Here is a 21,740-nt window from a genome sequence, read left to right as displayed (position 1 = left end):
GGAAACTGTAGGTTTTATTTTACAATCGGGCGAGTTCGAATCGTGGCGGCGCGAGTCACGTTTTCAAGAAAATTGTTGAAACGTTGTAAACGTAAGCTGGTACCGCATGCGAAAATATTCCACGGGCCAATGAAATAAACGCCGCGCGCGATAATGGCATTTCGTGTCGCGAAAGTAGCCAGGATTTAATTAATTGTAAAATCGTTTCAAGGATTTTACGAATCGCCTGTGAGCAAAGAAACCTGGCGATTCGTTCAAACTTTTACCAGGTTGAATTTTTACCAGTTGAAATTTTTACCAGTTGAAATTTTTACCAGATGGAATTTTTACTATTCCGAATTTTTACCAATTCGAACGTTGAAAATCCCAAGACTTCCGCACGGTAAACGGGCAGAGAACCGCAACGAAAGTTCGCCGTCGTGTTTCCCGGTGACGTGCGAGAGTATGAATATCCAAAGTATCGTTCCTTTTTGGTTCTCCCGCAATACAATAACTGCAGAATTAGTTTCGGGAACGGTGGTCGCGCTTGTTAAAACAATGTCGGCGCTTCATCGGAGGGGAGAGAGACAGAGTTTTTCTCCGGTTTTCTCAGCATTTCGAAATTACGTTAATGCAGTGGCGTAACCTGGCGAAACTTCGCCTGGACGTTGTTGCTGTCGCGGAGCTCGGCCAACAGCCCGAGGCATTGCTTAGCAATTCGGCGGATGGTAATTTACTTCGTTATAACTTACGACGGAGTTAGTCGCCGAGGCACGGTTAAGTGGAACTACAATGATGTTGTTAATGCTGTTTCGGAACGCTTCCCGGGCTTTAATTTAACCCCGGATACCTACGGAAATTGACGACAACATCCGGCAATCTTTTCTTCGTCTCTACAGCCGAGTGAGGCGATGCTGATTGTTGCTGGTTCCGTGTTAACATACTAGCAGCGTTAAAGATTTATTGGTTTCATCCGCATTGCGCAGACATAATTCTAAACAAACACAATTGCACAGTATTTTACAATTCTTGAATAATTTTTATCATCCGGCGACTGCTGATTCTTGTCAAAAACGCATAAAACCTGCAATCTAATAATAAAACACAACGTCCATCGATGTCAACAATATTAATTGATCAAGGAACTGTTTCTCTTAATGGTACTATTATGATTAATTTATGATGTTTTTACAATTCTTGAATAATTTTTATAATCCAGCGACTGCTGATTCTTGTTAAAAACGCATAAAACCTGCAATCTAATAATAAAACACAACGTCCATCGATATCAACAATATTAATTGATCAAGGAACTGTTTCTCTTAATGGTACTATTATGATTAATTTATGATGTTTTTACAATTCTTGAATAATTTTTATAATCCAGCGATTACTGATTCTTGTCAAAAACGCATAAAACCTGCAATCTAATAATAAAACACAACGTCCACCGATGTCAACAATATTAATTGATCAAGGAACTCTTTCTTTTAAGATGCTATTATGATTAATTTACGATGATTTTATAACCGTTCTATGCTAAAATTCCCGATGAATTTATGACACAATATATAGAATATAATACATAGAATCTTGTAATTTCTTTTAAACTGGATACTCTTCTGTCTTCTGTGAGCACCGATAAAAAGTTGTCAGTTTTTTCATTTATTTGTCCGTGACCGTAAACCAGCGATAGAAAATTGCCGCGCGCTCGGGAAGCCCTTGTAAAAGGATTAGAGGTCGTCGTCGGAGTCGTGGAACCGTTCGTAGTTCGTCGAAGTCACCGATTTCTGGAAGGCCTCGTAATCCCTCTTTTCATCGTCCTGCCTCAATAATTTTCCTCGCTCCAGGGCGAGGTATATTAGCAGCGGACAGTAGGCAACGTTCATCAAGCCGACGATACCCATCACCCATTGGAAACCAATCCCCTTCACCATTTCGCCGCCCAAAATTGGTCCTGGAAGAATAAACCTTCTAATAGAAATTCCTGCTTATACACGTGTACACGTGCACACACATGCGCGCGTCGTATCGAACGCGAGAAAATTGTTCGTCCCTCTACGTTCTCTTCCCGAGCTACTGAATTTCCTGTCTGCGAGATGGTTTCACAAAAATCCTGCAATCTTTCTGTTTGCCGCTTTATCGGTGAAACGATCGGGAATTGTACCAAAAGCGTTTTATAGATTTCTCAAGGCATCGAGAACTATAATTGCTTCGTTAGGGGCTTTTCAAGTTCGATGTTAATTGTGCTAATAATTACGCGTGCTAAAATAAAATTATAGCAGTAAACATGTTCTAGTAGTTTAAAAATTCTTGAGTAAAATTCTTGAGAACACGCTTCGAGAAGATTATAGTATAATTTTAATATCTTCAGGAAAATCATAATATAATTTTAAAATCCTCAGGAAAATCATAATACAATTTTAATATCCTCAACAAAACTATAACATAGTTTTAACGTTTCCAAGAAAGTCATAACATAATTCAAGATTATTGTAATAAGATTATTTAAATAAGTTTAATATCTTGAAGAAGGTTATAACGTAATTTTAACGTCGTCAACAAAATAATAAGTCTACTTTGTATAATTATGGATAACATACTTCAATGACCACGGTGTTCTTATTTAATACAAAGCTTAATTATGATGCAATTTTGCGAACCGGGACTAGAACCAATGTATTGGTTGAAATGTAAAGCAAAGAGATGCTGTGTACCCGATCTCTATCGATATAAAACTACGATAAAAAGAAGGCAGCTCGCCGAGGAGCCTAACATTGTTTAACGAGAAAATGACGTACCAAGGGAATAAGCCAAACTGACGGCCACTTGTTGAATCGAGTAAATAGGACCGTAATCGCCATTACGGTCCACCAAACTAGCCAACAGAGGCACTAGAGCAGCATCTGCCACTCCGATGCCCAAACCCATTCCCAAATGCGGAACTATTAGCTGCGACATCGTGCTGGCCGATGGAATCAAAATGGCGCTCACACCGACGACGAACATCGCTAAAACAGCGAGCTTGCAGCGTCCGTATCGATACGTTATCATCCCGAAGAAATTGGTGCCGACCAGATAACCGACGCTGTCCGGGATGAACACGGTGCCCAGCTGCCATTTCTGCCAAAGAATACAGAAATTTCGAGATACATTTTCGAGCGATCGAGCATTGAAGCACGCGGTACCTTGGGCTTGATGTGGGACCGCAGCCATATCGGCAGACAGGGCTCCAAAATGGCCATCGGCGACGTCGAGCACCAAATGGCACCGACTATTATGAGGATGTGCGGATCGGACAGCAGATGGGTCCACGATGTCTCTTTCTCCTTGAACTGTATATAAATATTGCTTTTATATTTATTCTGTGTTTTTTATATTTATTCTTCGATTTTTACATTTATTCTGCAATGAGCTGTTGCGCGATACACACCTGAACTGGCATCTCAATGTCCAGCGCCAAAATTTGCAAGCCTGGAAAATACGTGACATTAAACGTCACCGAAGACTATAACGATTTATGCAACGATCGTTGTATTGAGAGCAAAGTTCATTGCTCCTTCGATTGCAGAAAATTGATTAATATAATATCGTGCCAGATACGTTTAGGAAGATTTGGAACACGGTCTACTTAAATATGAATCTCGGAATAAGATTATACCCATCCGTTATCAATTGAAGCGTTTAAATAAACTCTCTGTCATTCCGTAAATATAAATTATCTGTCTCGTATGGAAATTTATTATTGGCCCGCGGATTTTGTGTATTCATGAGAAAAATATTCAGGTAAAAGACGCGTTACTTTTAAATAATTAAAACTGTTAAGAGCACGTACACGTTCTTATCCAACTCTTATTTCTTAAAATTGATGTATAAGAACATTTCTTATTTCTTAAAATTAAAATATATATAAATAAAATTCTTATCTCGCGTAAAACTCCGCGGTCTGTTTATTAGTGATAAATAAATGCGGATTTTATGCATTTATCAGGCAAATGGTAACAAGAAATATAAATTAGTATGAACATTGGAAAACTAAAAGAACCTGGACATATTATTTTGAAATAATTGAAATTATTAAAAATTATATATTCTCGTTCAAATTTTTCATAAATAATTCCGTAGTCTATTTATTAATGCCGATAAAGTGCTGAGCGACCATTTTCTATTATTATTAATAACGGTAATAAAAAACGTAAAAGTTTTGCAAGCGAATGGAAAATTCGCCGAAAGCGGGTTATTGAACAGAGAGGAGCCAGGTAATTGTTGGAAGCAAGTTATTGGACCACGGGAGGCAAAGGTAACTGACTCCGCGGATGAAAAACGCGTACATATGGCGACAACAATGAAGCAAGCGACCAGCAGGAAGGGTGCCATTTTTCCCTCGAGGTCGTAGAGCACCGAGCCAATAGGATATCCGACGAGGACGCCTAATGCAATACTTCCGAGGACGAAGCCCATGATCTTCGACCTTTTGTCCTCTTCAGGGTATTGCGAGGCGACCAGGGACATTCCGGAAACACCGATACACGCGGACGATATGCCTTGGACGCTCCGCGCGAGGAAAAGGACCTCGTACGTTTGTCCGAACGCGAACACTGCGAACAGACACCGACCCAATTTTAGGCGAATCTCTTCTGCGTCATGAAATCTTCATAATTAATTAAATTATTAAATCTTCATAATTAATTAAATCATGTCATTTAAATAGTCAAATTATTTAAATTACGTTCTTTGAAAATGGCACCGTTGCGTTATCTTCATACATCAATTGGAATTATATTTAAATAAAATTCTGATATATTATTCACTACCCGAGTATAAAATTCATAATCTCGTGGTCCGCATAAAAATAGAATTTTATTAGTCACAACGCATAGATCAATATCTCGTAATTTAATAAATTACTAACGTTTAATAAATTTAGCGAATGTCGGTAGAGTTTGAAAAAAATCAAGTGAATTTTCATTCGGGCATCGTTGCGAAATGAAAATATTCGATCGGAACAGCGCCGCGATTTTAATGAGAATTTTTAAAACCCGCCGCGCTAAATAACATTTCCATCTCTCTTCGTTGATTACTGTTTTCGACGCTGTCATCGCGACGATATAATTTGCCGTAGTCAAACCGTTCGGATCGCATGATGCAAACGCCTGCGCTAAATGAAAAGCAAATATACGCGGGGGGGGGGGGGGACATTTTCCAGAGGTATAGACGGCGGTGGCGGAGGAGGAGCGTCGAAATTTTATTAAAATTCGTTACGGATACTAATTTTAAACCTCCGCGGCCGAATATATATACCCGCGTTTCATTTGTGCGTTTACACGTTTACAGGAGGAGTAGCTTGTTGCGCGGAGATTAATAACATCCTGGATATCGAAATCGACGAACAGATATACGCGAGGGCAACTGTTTATTTTCCGCGGTCCAGAGTTAAATAAATCGCCGCGCCGATTAATGCGTAACGAATTGAAAGGTCTGTCGTAACGTACCGTGATTTCGAATTTTATTTAACGAGCTGCTTTCCAATTATTATTTATAATTATTGTTTACCGTGTCACGCTCGCGCGATATTCGCAGTCAAATTGCTTTGACTTTGCAAAATTGCCGAGACTTTTATATTCTTCTCTTAGTCCTCGATCTTAAAACGATTCTTTAAACGATTGTATAAAATATCATATTTATTATTATTATTCGAAGCAACTTGATTATTTAAAAATGAACGGGGTATGCCACGTTTCGCTGTATCGACGTCAGGCTAACAATCATGCGAGTTCTCCGTATTTTTGCATCTCAAGAATTAATATTAATTTATTCATTAATCGCGATTACTCGATGACGTAGTGATTGGAATCGTTAACCGTGGACACGATTTCGCGTCAGCCATAACCGTTAATCATTAATCAGATTTTGTCCAACTCCGGACGAAGCAACGATCGCATGTTCAGTGTCGCGGCCCGTGGACGCAGGTGAATATACGGAGCGCGTTGATCAAGATTCGCAATCAATTAGCATAACGGCACTCGATGCATAGTCGACGGCGAGATGGGACGCCTATGAATGCCCCGAAAACAAAAGGCAACTTACGCATGGCAGCCAGGAGGAGACTTATATTTCCAAGGAACAATGGCTTCGTATATCCCAGGGTACCAGTTAACGTGCCCACGGCCGGGTTCAATATTAATTGTACCAGCGCCTTCGAGCTCAACAATAATCCCACTCGACCGTTCTCGTCCTCCTCGGCGTTCGTCGTCGAATTCCCGTCGATGGTGCAAAGGTAATCGGGAATAATCGGCACTGGAACGTGTAAATTCCCATCGCACGATCTTTGCGCTCTTCGTTCGTCGTTGGTAAAAGTCGACCGCTTCACCGCCGGAATTATTATCGCGAACGTCGGCCATGTTAAGAGGCCATTCTAAGAGCCCGATATATCATGGCCAACTTCGCGATCTTTTAACTGCTCGACCGCGAAACCGTTTTTCACGCTGATCGGCGCGCTTTTAGCCGCGAATTTTTCGTCTATTTTTGGAAAACGTCAATCAGAATAGCCTCTCCGCATGTTTTTAACGGGGACCATAACAGATGACAAAAATTGTTTCTTGTTAGAAATAACAATTATCGGTGACGAGAATGTTCGTTCTCGTTTTCATTGTTCAGACGACCATCGTCATCGATGGAAACAATTTTTAACTGCGATTAATCATTGTGGGTAATCAAAATTATATATTTAACACGTTGAGTGCCACGCGATTATATCCATTAAAATTTTCTGGAAAAATACATTAATAGTAGAATCCAGTATCAGATAAAAATTAGGGGAACTTTAAATAAGGTAACAACTTAAAACAATGTAAATTTTTTAGTTTTATATCATATTTTAGTCTGTCAGTTACCGGTGATTGACACGGCTTGAACGAAAAGTTCAGTGTCAGTCATCGATGACTGACGTGGCAGTCAACGTGTTAATCAAAATTATTAAATTAATTGTTAGTTACTAAATAGTCAAATCGCAATATTATAATAATTTAATTATTTATATATTTAATTATTATATCCTTTCACGAAGCCTAGATCTAAAATAGTTATTTTGACCAGCTGCATTTCGATTTTATATAACATAGTACAATTTATAAATATGAAATTGAGTCAATTTTCAGATAAAAAATAGACCCATGTTGCACAGGAATATTATCGGATTTCAAGTGAAACAAAATTGGTATATTTTTATTAATAAAGATGCAACATCATGTAAAAACATAACAAAATAGCAATAGTTAATTTAACTTGTCGTTATTGGGTGCGTTTTAGTTTTAAGAATATACAACGTAAACAATAAAGAAAAATTGTTTTTTCGTGTTACTCCACATGTTGCATGGTGAGACAAATAAAATTACATCATACTTTCTTCATTTGAAAACAAATTTAACCATTGATTTTTATTACAAAACTGCTCGATTATAAAGAGCTAATTTTTATAAAAAATTAACTTAACCTCTGCGATTTTTTACATGAAACTAAGGAAACAATGTCAGTGCAATAAACCTTCCGTTTATAACAATTGGTCAACCGGTAATTGTGTGTTGAATGTCGCCGAATGGAATGCATTTGTAAAATTGTTTGAAGATATCACCAACTACTTTACGTAAATAAGACAAAATATAACCCCATGGAGATGCAGCTACCGCAAGAGATGGGACTAAAAATGTGCCACCATGCCGTGAAATACATAAAAAAGGTGGAACACTTTTAACCCCTTGCACTATAATAACGAGTCAGACTCGTGATAAAGATTTTATGCAAACTCTACTAAATATGGATATTATTAATTTCTTTTAAATTGAAGTAGAAATAAATTCCTCTGTTATCAAAGTATAGAAACGAAGGTAAATAATGACAATACAGGAATCAAAAATTGTCTGGTCCTGTTATTAAAAATATTAAGAACAATTAAGTGTTAATCGTCATAGCATGAAAGGAGCGATAGTGCAAGGGGTTAATACCCCTTTTCTATTATTAATTTCTTTTAACTTGAAGTAGAAATAAATTCCTCTGTTATCAAAGTATAGAAACGAAGGTAAATAATGACAATACAGGAATCAAAAATTGTCTGGTCCTGTTATTAAAAATATTAAGAACAATTAAGTGTTAATCGTCATAGCATGAAAGGAGCGATAGTGCAAGGGTTTAATACCACCGTGCCCCAAAGAGTTAAATAGAGGTGTCTTTAATAATGTCAAAATTATTTTGGAAATGATATAACGATTTCCATTGGCGCCTCCGAGGCGCCACTCGAGTGCTAAGGGTTAATAGACACGCGTTGCGTACGCGAGCTCGTTGCAATTCGACGAACTTTTCCCGCGCGTACGTCAATCAATTGCCGGTGGAAGTAATTCACGGGAATTATGGTCACCGGGTTTTCCTTAACTTTCCTCGGATTTATGCTCGTTTCATAGTTTCCGTGCTTCGAACTGCAGTTACGAGAGATTCTCGCGGCGTAGAAAGTAACGCGCGTTGATACTGTCAACTGTTGGCTTTTTCAACGAATGCGTCGCCGTTTAAAATTCCACAAACGGCGGGAATCTATTTTGAACTTTTTCAACGACGTGTAGGCAGAATTTCGGAAAAGTTTAATGTAAATTTACAACGTTATAAAGTTTAATGAAATCTCACTGCGGAGAGAGACACGCGACGAAAATCCGGAAATACGGTTTACGAAAATGTATTTTTACGTAAATTGAAGTGTCTATTCTTTTAGACAAAAATTGAGGAACAAATATTATCAAACTCGATTTTTTGGAAATAATTCAATGTAATTTTAAATGAACGCCACTATGTTATAATCTATATCGTATATTATATCGTAGACGTATTATAATAGATGTACGATTTCAATGTAATAAATAAACCTAACCTATCCAACTTAAGCCCGAAAAACGAATGTTAACCCTTTGCACTCGAGTGACGCTTCTGCGGCGCCATTAAAATTGTTGTAACACGTTCCAAAATCATTTTAAATCGATATCGTCAAGGCTTAGATTTAAACAATTGTTGCAAGTGTAACTATTATACGAGTCGCGAGACTCAATTTCATATGCGTAGAATCAATATAGTTATACAAAATGAAAATACTATAAGCAGAAAAATTATTTAAGATTTGCAGTTGAAATGGCTTCGAGTGGAAAGGGTTAAAGCAACGTTTTATACGCGATGAATATAATATTTTTATTCTCGCGTAGGTCTTTACTGGTGACGAAGAAATGCTAATTAACTGCGAAGGAAAGAAATCTTGCCGCGAAGATTAAAGTTAATATCGCGCATATTTTGCATGTTCAGACATGTTTTGCGTGTCTCGCGTGCCTGTCGCTTATAAACATCCGCGGTCTAATAATTACCAACGACGGTGAGCAGCACGTTGTCCAAGAAGAGGCTCAGGTAGACGAGCGCGACAACGATGGTCCGTGGATTCCACGGATTCCCGAGCATCATCAGGACGAACGTCGGGGGATGAGTCCTTAATTAGAAGCAGCCGGTAAGCACGCGTGAGATCACGGCCGGCCGATGGTTCGAAGGGCATGCCTTCTCTCTTTCCCCGGTGTGTTCGTTCGCTCAAGTTCTCCTCGGCCCTGCCATTCCCCCGACAGATTCTTTTGGTACGGCCGTTGTTAATTCGGGCCGCCGTTGCTCGAATTCCCGATACCAGAAACCGGGGGACCGTCTACGTGACTGGAAACCGTGCCGGTCTAGATCGAGCTTTTATAGCGGTCGAAGCCTTGTCCTTGCGCAGAAGCTTTTTGCCGGATCCGCGAGGAATCAGCCCCGGACGCTCTCGAATCTCGGGGTCCTTTCACGTGCCGATGCACCGGACCGATTTATCGCCGGTTATGGCCGCTTATCGTCGTCAACCAGCCACCGGGTGCCGCACAGTTATTTTTCACGTGCGGCCTCGTCACGCGGAAATAAAACCGACCCGACAGCCGCGAACGTCTGCTAGGGTTCCGTTCATCTTACGACGATCACCTCCTCGCATAGATTCGCTACAAGACCTATTTTTAATTTCCATAATTAGTTCCCATGTGGGGAGATCCTTATTTTTTTTATTTGTTTTTTTTAGTTGTCGAAAACAATGAAGGGGCAAGCTGGTTTTCTGTGTTATAACAGTGATCTTAAAGTGTAACTTGACACTCTGAAAAGTGCGACTTCGAAATATGTTGCTAAAGAGAATCAACTTTAATAATGGATGGATTTAAATCGTTAGAAATTATTTCGAATTTGTAATTACGGAATAACTTTTCATTTAGATATCAATTGTATATTTACAAGTGACTGCGATTTCATAAATGAACTGTACATCGGCGTCTTATTGTTTGTAACTGTCGAAAATTGACACGACGATGTTATCTAAAAATTGACAGAAATTTTTGGATTCTCTGAAAAATTGTGAATTCGAAGGGCTGAATCCCTCCTGTGCACGGCGCCTTGCACACGCTCCCGGTTACGGCACTGTCATCGATATTCATCCGCAGCATACACCTGTGCCCTGATTGCAGAATTACGATCGACCATAATGCAATTTCGGATGGGGAACACGCGAAATTGGTTCTCCGTTCCGACGAGTTCTCGCCGCGCAAAAGGGGCCTGCCGTCACCCGGTGCATGCCTTCGTTTTCTACTTTAATTACGACGATAATGGCGGGCCGAGGCTGCGCCAGGCCGCCATTTTACGACACGTGGAATTGAAGGTCTTTTGCGAATCTGACGAGAAACAAAGGAGCAATTGTTTCAATTCGACGGTGACATTGAAACTTGGATTCTATCAACTGTTTTATGTTTTAATAAAAATGTATGTTTTCATAATTAATGCCATTGGCGTAATTAACCTTACACTGGTCGAGCAAGATGTATTCAATTTTTTTATTCTCCTCTTTTGCTTATTTTTGAACAGAAAACTTTAATATATATCATTCGGCAAATATAAAATTAATGACACATGGAAACAAACGAGAATTATAGTAATCGGCCAACTCACTTTTTATAGACTATAGGCCCACAGTAACTAATTCCAGAATTTTTTCTCTTTGTTAACCCTTTGCACTCGAATGGTAACTCTGAGACACCACTAAAATTGTTCTATCACGTTTCAAGATAATTTTTATACAAAGTTTAAATTTAAAAAATTGGTATGAGTAACAAGAATCAATTTCGTGTGCATAAAAGTGCACTTTGTTACATAGAATGGAAATACTATGAGCCGGGATAGTGATTTCAAAATTGCTGTTAAAATGGCTCCGAGTGCAAAGAGTTAATATTCAAAAGAAGATTTTGGGACTTGTTTCATGGAAGAATTTAGATCGACAAAAGAGATTTTGAAATTGACGTATACTATATTCTTAACACGTTGAATGCCACGGGGGTCACCGGTGACCGGCACTGAACTTGGCAGTGACGCCGTGGGGGCCACCGGTGACCGGCGCGCTCAGATTGATGAAAATGACAATACTTATAATTTTTTTATTATTATCATCGTTGATATAGTGGTGTAACTACATCAACGATGACAATAATAAAAAAATATAATATAATATGTCTACTGCAGATAATATTTGGACATTACATGTATCGCATAATAGAAAATTCATCGTGGCGCCACGGACAATTCCTGTAAAATGGGCGTGGCATTCGACGTGTTAATAAATGTCAAAGTTATTTTAAGTATCAGAAACTCCTGAAGCTCGCGAACGGGGTACAGTGATTGGTTCCTCCGAGCTTAAATGGATCCTCTGAGCTCGGATCGACTGAACGACGTATATGGATAAGATTGAATAAAGAGGAATCGGTTGGTAAGTTTGACGAGATGATACCGCCGCTAAAGAGGATTGAAGGAAGGAGAGAAAGAAGTCGTTGTACAAGCTCGACCACTCGAACGAAGATTTATTTAATCGGGAACAGAGTTCTCTATGCGGCGCGTGACTACAATGTGAACACAGGCGGATCAAAGTCTCAGAACCGCGTTATCCTGGTCGGCTCGTCCTCTTCGTCCTCCTCGCGTATCGTCGCCTCCGTTAATCTCGGACTAGATGTTCTAATCGGATACGTATCGTCGTCGTCGTAATCGCGGCGGCTAGTCGCGGCGATGCTCTCGACGTACACGTCCGTCTCTATGCAGTCTTTGTCGTCTTTGGTCCTCCGTTTCCGATGGCATCTTGGACGGGCGTACGCCGAGTTCACGTTGCTTCTCTCCATCGGGCTGGTCCTAGACTAGATACGGTAGTTTCTCAGGCCTTGATGTAATCACTCGGCCGGAATTAAATTACAGCTGGATTCGGTTCGCCCCTAATCGCGGGTTCGCGCGTTCCCGTTTCACGCTCTGACGACCGGCGATTTTCTAATAGCACCGTTCACGGCGAAATTCGATAACTTTTTAACTCTTTGGGACACGGTGGGATTCAAAATGTCCCACTCTTTTGATGTACGGTGATGCATGGTGGGACATTTTTAAACGCACCCCTTTGCATTGCAATAGCTACGTTATTGCTATGCGAACCCATGTGGCATCTTACGACAACAAATTCAATTGAATTATTAACGTTTTATGATTTTATATTATTTGACTCCTTTGTTATCAAAAATATAACAATTGCGTTTAATTTGAAACGCAGCAAAATTCCTGTGCCGCATGGGTATATTTGTTCTCTGAAAACCTGTGTCTCAAAGAGTTAACGTCGCGTCAGTCACCGGCGACTGACGCCGAGCTTTCCGTCAGTCATCGGCGACTGACAGTATAAAACATGATAATAAACTTAAAAATTTACGTGTTGGATGAATGTCCATTAAGCGTTCCCTTCCAAACAGAAATATCTTCTGCTATGATAAGAAACAATGGTCCTAATACGTTTAAACATTTGCCTCGAGTAAATTCTAATTTGCTCTAATTTGCTATAAAACCGTGTGGCATTCAACGTGTTAATCGTCTAACAAGCACGCCCGTTCGTGCCATAATAAATTAACAAAGAACCGTTTCGAACCGTATAAGCATTGTTAAGTTCAAAAATAGTTTGATCTTCTATTATGCATGGCAAAGAGATTCAACGTCAAGGAATTTGATCGACGTTAATTTTCTTCTGACAAAGAAGTGAAAATGATTTAGAGATTCGTTTCACAATTCTGGAATGACATAAATAAAGATATTTGTACGTTAAAAGATTGTTCGAAAGCGACGATGATTTCATCTATAATTCAAGAAATTATTTGAACTTGTTCAAGAAATTATTTGAACTTGTTCAAAAAATTATTTGAACTTGTTCAAGAAATTATTTGAACTCGTACCAACAACCTGTTATAAAATTATTATTCAAAGAAAAATTTGTCAAGGTTTCCTATTTTATATAAAAATATATAATGGAATAAATAATAAAAATATGTCATAAAGATTATGTAACACATCTCGTATTTGTCGAGAACGGCTGCGTGAAATGATTTTGTTTTCCGGTCACTGTGCAGAAAGCTGTGGAACTAGGCTACCAGAAAAATAGCGGAACAATGCGATCGTAGGTGGGGGCAAAAATGGGTAGAAAAAAATCTCACGTCCGCATCCTCGATGCAGACTTGCGGTATCGTGTAAGAGTTATTCACTTCTCGCATCTCCGTGTGGAATCCGTAGTTATTGTACGCCGGAATCCGCCTTGAATCGGAGCTTCTGTACTGGCTCAGGTACTTCTGGTTCGGACTAGAGTTGCCATAGTAGTTGGGGTACGCGGACGCGACGTTCAAATTCGTCACGCTTCCTCCGCCGGCGTGCACGTAATCGTAAAACGGTCGTGACTGTGCACAGGAAAAAGTGTTAACAATGATCCGAATAATTGCAGATCATTATAGTCTCAAAGCAACTTTTACATAGCTACTGATATTTAAACAAAACCCGAAAGGGAACTATACTTGTATATTTATACATTCTATTATTTCTAATGCTATACCTAATATAAAAATATGATACTTTTGTTAAGAAATAACATTTAGATAGTTACTAATATTTAAACAAAAACCGAAAGAAAACTATACTTGCATGTTTATAAATCTATTATTTCTAAGGTAGAAATATACTGTTCAAGTATCACTGAAAATATAAAAGTTACTTTCAGTTTACTATTATTTCAATTACTGTATTCTTTGGTCTTGGACGCAGATATTATTATTAACACAGTAAATTCTAGTTAGCAGATCTAACATCAATATCATCAGTTCAAGTATCACTGAAAATATAAAAGTTACTTTCATTCTACAATTATTTCAAATTCTGTATTCTTTGGTCCCCAGATATTATTATTAACACAGTAAATTATAGTTAGCAGTTCTAATAAGGGTTTAATAAATAATAAATTTTCTGGGGATCTAAAGAGTAATGGTAAAATTTATCCAAAAATTTGTTCAATGTAATTTTTCAACAGCAATAATTGCGTACTCCTACTTTAAATGAACGACGATTTTTAAAGCGACTACGCAAAATGACACTATGCTGAATCGTTCTATAAATGGTATTACAAATGGACACATATTTTCTGGGGCATTCGTTGAAAATAACGTTGTCGCGAAAATCGCAGAAATCGATGCGCAATCCGTGGCTGCCTTCTGTAACCCGAAGCCTAAGAAGCGTCTCTCGCGTTGCGTATGTCTGACTGACCTGTCTGGTGACAGTGTTTATCCTTGGATCGTTAGCGATGTCGGTCGACCCGAATCGCTGGCCAAATTCCCTGCCCCTGGCCAGATGGGTGACCATATAATAAGTCCTGGGTATCAGAACACCGGCGATGATCAAATAAGCAGTGGCGATGATGCCGAAGGCGACCGCCGTGTCCCTGCATTCCGGCTCCACCAGGATGAAACAGGTGAGCCAGATCGCCCAGGTGATCAGTAGACCGATGGAGGTACCGAAGAAACACTTCCCCTCGCGGTAATTGCGTGGCAATCGAGCGATGAAGAAGCACACGACGAAGAACATCATCAGCAGGAATATGTCGTACCCTGAAAATGAATTTCATTGTTTAATTACCGTACTTGTTATTATATTAACTTTGGGAAACATACGTAACATGCTTGACATTAAAAAAGTATTAAAAAATTCGTAACATCTTTTTGCAAATATTGTGAAAATAATACCCGTATTTACAACAAACGTTTATTAACACTATGACGTCCGGTGGCTCCATGTTTGTGCCATGCGAAAACTATCGGGTAAGTACCGGTGGCTCCACTGTGGTGCCATGCAAATACTATCGGGTAAGTGCCGGTGGCTGTCTTGTGGTATTCAAAACTGTAGAACGAAAGTTAATATTGCGTGTTCTGTTTAACTAACTTTGTGTTTTCATAAAAGCCCATGCCCTTCGTGTGTGGACATTTTGTCTTCAAGACTTTCTCTTCAAGAAATGAAATTATATAAGTCGGTTGCACCGGCGCGACACGAAAAAATCTAGATTAATCGTGCAGACGGCATAGTGTTAAAAAATATGAAAATGAATGAAGAAGAGATCTTGACTGTTCGTAAAGAAGAAAGGGGCGTACCCAGAAGACCGATGAAGATCAAGCTCCTCACGATGTTAGCCGAGTCTTCCGGGCCGAGGATGAAGAACATGACCGACATGGCGACCTGCACGCCGAACATGAAGAACACCATCAGACCCTGGAGATAGCCGTTGATGTGCGCGGTGAACACGCCGCCCTTGGAGAACACCAAGAAGAAGGCTCTGGACAGCATCACCGAGAAATCGATGCCGAACGCCAGCGTGGTCACGAGGATCTTTCTCGAGTTAAGGGCCTCGGCGCCTATGTAGTCGTCGTTCATGCTGAACGGCACCGCCGTCAGCAGCGTGAAAACGTTCGCCAGTATCAGCACGATCGTTAGCGCGGGATTCCCGTCGAGAACGTCCTCGACTATGAAACGGTAGATAATGAAGACGGCAATCACGCTGCAGGCGAACGCGCCGCACACCGCCACCGTCAGGAAGATTGGGATCCAGTTGCCGGGCTTCAATAAACCCATCTCGAGTGTATCTGCAATGTTCGAGGCCGGTTGCTACATTCTTTTACAGGTATTTTGCCTACTACCGCAAACATTTTTGACTGGATTTTCCCGGAGGTTCGACAGCGGACGTTTCACACTCGACATTTGATATTTAGCGGTCAATGGACAAGGGTCAAAAGCGAGCATTCAATATTTAATATTCAAGATGCATTATTCAACAGACAAAAGTCAACATTCGAGGTTCAACATTCAATAGTCAACAGTCAACTATCATCATTCAAGAGTCACTATTTGGCAATCGATATTCAACATTCAACAATAAAAAGTCAACATTTATCATTCAACATTCGAGGTTCAACATTCAATAGTCAACAGTCAACTATCCACATTCAACAGTCACTATTTGGCAATCGATATTCAACATTCAACAATAAAAAGTCAACATTTATCATTCAACATTCGAGGTTCGACATTCAATAGACAACAGTCAACCATCCACATTCAACGGTCACTATTTGGCAATCGATATTCAACATTCAACAATAAAAAGTCGACATTCGAGGTTCAACATTCTATAGCCAACAGTCAACTATCAACATTACGATATTCAACATTCAACAGCCACTGTTCAGCATTTGATATTCGACAATTAGCAGTCAATATTCAATTCATTCAACAGTCAATAATTGATATTCAACAGTCAAGCTAAACAGTTTCGTACTAAATTATTCACAAAATACATAGAGTATTAAAAGTTCAAGCTTTTTTGAATTTTTAAATTTTGTCTCGACGTAATTAATAAGCGGTTCATTTACATCGGATTTAATTCCCAATCACAGTTGCACTTAATTCAGTAATTAATTCCTGAATGAACGAAATCGATTATTGTGTACTCTTCGCCACTTGCAGATGAACAAAGCCAATTACACTCTACCGTTTCCCACCCTTGGAAGAGTAAAATCAATTACACTGCACCCTCCGGAACCATTGAGGAAGCAAACCCAATCATTCCGCGAATGCTCTACCGAATAACGGCCGACTATAAAGCGTAATTGCTCGCAAACCTCTAGTCACACCGCGGTGACCGAACCTCTTCTGGAAGTTCAAGCAACCCTCGCAGTTCTTCGCGTACTTCTTCAAGCAAAGCTTCGGCATCTTGGGCACTCTCGACTCTGGAGTGACACGGAATTTCATATTCGACGGCTCCACCCTGCAACGATCGACTCCCGTTAAAATGCAACGACTCTATTCATTCGCTCGCCGAAAGAAATTCTCTCGTCGATCAATTCGTACCGTAGAAAAGGATCGGAAGATGCTCGATCTTTTATCAAATCTTCGGCTGTTGCTAATGAATTTCGGCTTTCGAATCGTTCGATTAAACTTTTATTGAACGAACTTACCGTACTAACTATGAATATTCCTTTAACCAAAATCGTGACAACAGGCTTTAACTCCTTGCACTATAAATAACGAGTCAGACTCGTACTGAAGATTTTACATGCAAGCTAAATATGAATTTTATTAATTTCTTCTGCGTCGAAGTGAAAATAAATTCTTCTGTTATCGAAGTATAGAAACGAAGGAAAATAAAGATGATATAGTAAAAAAATAGTCTAATCCTATTAAGAAAATTAATTAAGTACAAATAAGGGCTTAATCGTCACAGCATGAAAGGAGCGATAGTGCAAATGGTTAATATTGTTTTGATATTTAATTTTGATATTGATTATATAAATATTTTTTAAATATTGTACATACAATGCCAGTTACGGAAGAAATAGGACCATAAAGAAGGGATTTGATTTGAGAAAAGCGCTATTTCGCGCTGAAGTAACTAACAATTTCAGACAACCCGTAACTACCGTGCGTCGAGTTTGTAACCGTACCCACCTGTAGGCGGCCATGTCGATCAGCTCTTGCTGGCTCTTCATCGCGACGATGTACTTAATCGAGTGCAATTTCGGCAATATCCGTAGAGCATGGTACACCTCGCCGTTGCGAATCTCTTGGCCTGAATTGGGATTGAAGCGAGGCATCACGCAGCCGGTTTCCGCTCCTCGGGGACAGTTTCGTTTCTGGAGGTCCTGGAAAGCCTGGGCCAACTCGACCATCGCTTTCCCGACACCCAGGAGACGGGACGAGTGAATCACCGATTCGCCGGCCGCCTCGATGAAATCGTCCGTCGAGGATGCTTCGTGTAGCAGATTCAGATCGAACGGCGGCGTCCTTATCACGTACGATCCTGAGGGAATCAGCTCTGCAACACGGACGCCGTCGCTTCAACGTTTCCTTAAAACGCACGGAACTCGTGCACGTACATTAAGCCGACAACTTCGAACGAAATTTTAGATAACGGACCTCGCGAATGTCGGATCTTCTTCACTTCTTTACGATAAATAATGATAACAACAATATTTTTCTATTTTTATAATAGTTTACCCCGCCCCTTTGGCTTTGACCCCGCCCTCTTTGGCTTTGGGAACGCCTCGCTGTGAAATTGGCCTCGATTCTTTTGTATTATTGCCCCCTCCTATTTAGTGTTGACTCCTCCCCCTTTGTATAGGCACCTCCCATTTTTATATTAGCTCTTTATGAATTTATAATAAGAATAAATATATATCAGATATGCAGTAGTATAATTTAAAGATATTACTATATTTCTTACGACTTTGACTCCTCCCCCTTTGTATAGGCACCTCCCATTTTTATATAAGCTCTTTAGGAATTTATAATAAGAATAAATATATATCAGATATGCAGTAGTATAATTTAAAGCTATTACTATATTTCTTACGACTGGTTAAAGTCATAGTATTAGTTAAAATTTTCCAGGAGGATTGTAAGGAACAGAAATTAAATAAAAATAAACTATTCATTTTAATAGCTCTTAAGAGTTGAAAATAGTGTAACAATATTACAAATTCATCGAATTCGCAGTCCAGTGTTAGGCGATCCTATAAATTTCATAACTTATTTAATCTAACGATCGCTCGTGTTTTCGTACGGTCTCATAAATGTTCTCGCGAAAATTACGGCAGCGATTCGTCGATGACGATGAAGTGCGTACAAGAGGAAAGTTTCGCGATAATATTAATAGCCCGGAAAGTTCGAAATTGTTTAAGAACCTTAAAAGTTCACTCGGTTCTACCAGAACGGAGAGTCGCCGTCGTATCTCAAACGCTACCCTCCCTAAATCCATCGTATGGACCTAAACTGATTTCAATGCCCCGACGAGCGCATAGAAACCCGACCACGGTAATCCGTTCAAAAACCTAATTTTCTCAGTTTCGCCGGGAAACTGGCGTGCATTAAAAGGCGAATCTATCGAAGCAACAAGTGCGAAACACCGGTTCGTTGTGAACGTTTGAATATAGTATCGGCGACCGCCATCTTGAAAGGTCCTCGGGCATCCTTCTCAGCTATATTTAACCCTTTCCACTCGAAGACATTTCAACTGCAAAGCTAAAATAATTTTTCTGTCTGCTAATATTTCTATTTTATATACAGTCAGTCCCATAAGTATTCGTACCCTCATTGCTTACAAGAGAAATTTGTTGAATAACGAGTTTTGTAATAAAAATCAATGGTTAAATTTGTTTGCAAATGATGAAAGTATGGTGGGATTTTATTTGTCCCGCCGTGCAACTTGTGAAGTAACACAAGAAAACAATTTTTCTTTATTGTTTACGTTGTATATTCTTATAAATAAAACGCACCCAATAACAACAAATTAAATTAACTATTACTATTTTGTTATGTTGTTACGTGATGTTATACCTTTATTAATCAAAATAAGGCAATATTGTTCCATTTAAAATCCGATAAAATTCCTGTGCAACGTGGGTCTATTTATTTCCTGAAATCCTGCGCCTCAAAGAATTAATCGAAGCGTCTCCTAATTTCGGTGCATCGGTTTAAAAATCAGGGCTGCCTACCTTCGACGTTCGTTCCATCGATCGGAAGAACGATCCACGTCTTCTTAGGTCCCTGCACCTTCTCGCCCCTCTCGATCCACTGCCGAATCTCGTTCCTAGTACCGACGACAGCGATCACAGCCTCCGTGTCGTGCTCGTCGAGCTCGACGGTGCTCGCGTAATTTTTCACGCAGATCCCGGACTCCTTTGTGACGTCCAGGAACAGATTCAGCGGATAATCGGTGCCGACTAGGAGGAGATCGATCACTTCGAACCTGGTGGTCAAGTAGTGCACCATCAGGTTGATCAAGGGCCTCGTCAGGTTCTGCTCTTTGTACGTGCTGACCGGGAGCGCGCTGTAATTACGGAGCGGCTCGAGGATCGTGGCATAGTCTGACGGCAATAGGATCCCCAGATCGTAATTGTCCACGCAGTCGATGTCCACTGCCGCTTGCAGCGCTTGTTTGTACACTGTCATTTCGTCGTGGCAGGTGTCGTACACCTTCAAACCTGAATACGTCGGAGAACATTTTTATTTCACGACCCGGTCAAGACGTTTCATCAGTCGATTTAGGGCAAAGGTGCTTCTGCGCGCCAATGGCTTCCTTTCGCTGTTCGGACATTGAGATTAGATTGCGAACTCTGGCACGCTTAAGGTATTCGCTCATTGCAGGGTCATTTTCTATCGATTCGATAGAAAGTGTTATAAATATTTCTTTCTGTTGGAGGTACTTTTATTTCTACAATATAATATTTTATTTCTACCATTTAGGTGACTGCAAAAATGAAGCATATAAAAATTTGTGAGAGAATATTTTTATAACAGAACGCTGTGAAATTGGCCTCGTTCCTTTTGTATTATTGCCCCTATCCTTTAGAGCTGGCTCCTCCCCCTTTTTAGTTGTCCCCTCCCTCCTTTGTATTGGCACCTCCCATTTTTATATTAGCTCTTTATGAATTTATAATAAGAATAAATATCATATCGCATATACAGTAGTAGAATTTAAAAATACTTTTATATTCCTTACAACTTATTAAAGTTATTGAATGAAACAATTCTCCAGAATAGTTGTAAGAAACAGAAATTAAATAAAAATAAATTTTTCTTTTTAATAGCTCTTAAGGGTTGAAACTAGTATAACAATATTACGAATGCGTCAAATTCGCAGATTAGCGATAGGTGATCCTACAAATTTCATAACTTATTTAATCCAGCGAACACACGTTTGAAATTCCGTGGACATTTCTGGCCGTCTCTTAAGCGTGCTAGAGTTAACAATTTAATATTAGATTTCATAAATCTAAAATAGATTTCCTGACCTACAGTATTTTCATAGTATACGATTTATTGCATTTCGTGCATATGAAATTGAGTCTTGTAATTAACAGAACAGCTTGTTAAATATAAACAAATTTGACGATGTAAAAATGATTTTGGGAACGTAGTGTAGATCAAATAGTTGTACGAACAAATAGTTTTTCGACGCACCTATCGAAAAACCAGGTACGAAATCGTACTTGTTCAAGGCATGGGCCACGTAGAACGCTGTGGAGACCTCCTCGAGACCTTTCGTTGAGGTGATGTTGCAATAAGGCCCATGATTTATGTCCAAGAATACTGAAAATTAACAACCTTAACTTCCATGTGAACGCTTTTTGCTGATTTACCATCGGGACTGTGTCGTGACACTTTGTCCATACATTGCTCCATAATAATCATTATTTAACGATTACGTACAATTTCTTCGTTTCAAATGTAACACAAGAAATAATTCTCGAAATAATATCCAGCAGAAATATTATATTTTAAGAAATTATTTAAGAATTATATTTTAA

The 21,740-nt window shown here is 39.5% G+C and overlaps 2 protein-coding genes across 2 annotated transcripts; both read right to left on the bottom strand.

Moving 5' to 3' along the window:
* Positions 1–938: 938 nt before the first annotated feature.
* Positions 939–9,692, bottom strand: LOC144478966 (synaptic vesicular amine transporter). Its single transcript, XM_078197377.1, has 7 exons — positions 9,372–9,692; positions 6,067–6,276; positions 4,311–4,577; positions 3,413–3,453; positions 3,168–3,314; positions 2,781–3,102; positions 939–1,936 (listed from the first exon to the last, which is right to left on the bottom strand). The coding sequence occupies exons 1-7, from the start codon at positions 9,463–9,465 to the stop codon at positions 1,713–1,715; spliced, it is 1,305 nt and encodes a 434-aa protein (XP_078053503.1). The 5' UTR covers positions 9,466–9,692; the 3' UTR covers positions 939–1,712.
* Positions 9,693–11,886: 2,194 nt separating this feature from the next.
* On the bottom strand, positions 11,887–21,624 carry Boss (G protein coupled receptor bride of sevenless). The gene is made up of 9 exons (XM_078176628.1): positions 21,573–21,624; positions 21,394–21,522; positions 19,926–20,414; positions 17,881–18,247; positions 17,055–17,200; positions 15,531–16,019; positions 14,653–14,993; positions 13,560–13,796; positions 11,887–12,233 (listed from the first exon to the last, which is right to left on the bottom strand). Exons 1-9 carry the CDS (start codon positions 21,622–21,624, stop codon positions 11,976–11,978), a joined length of 2,508 nt encoding a protein of 835 aa, XP_078032754.1. The 3' UTR covers positions 11,887–11,975.
* Between the last annotated feature and the right edge of the window lie 116 nt (positions 21,625–21,740).

Source organism: Augochlora pura, chromosome 3 (genome assembly GCF_028453695.1).
Source record: "Augochlora pura isolate Apur16 chromosome 3, APUR_v2.2.1, whole genome shotgun sequence".
NCBI classification, from domain to species: domain Eukaryota; kingdom Metazoa; phylum Arthropoda; class Insecta; order Hymenoptera; family Halictidae; genus Augochlora; species Augochlora pura.
Note: the sequence above shows the minus strand (reverse complement) of the source record. Positions and strands in the feature narration are given on the sequence as shown.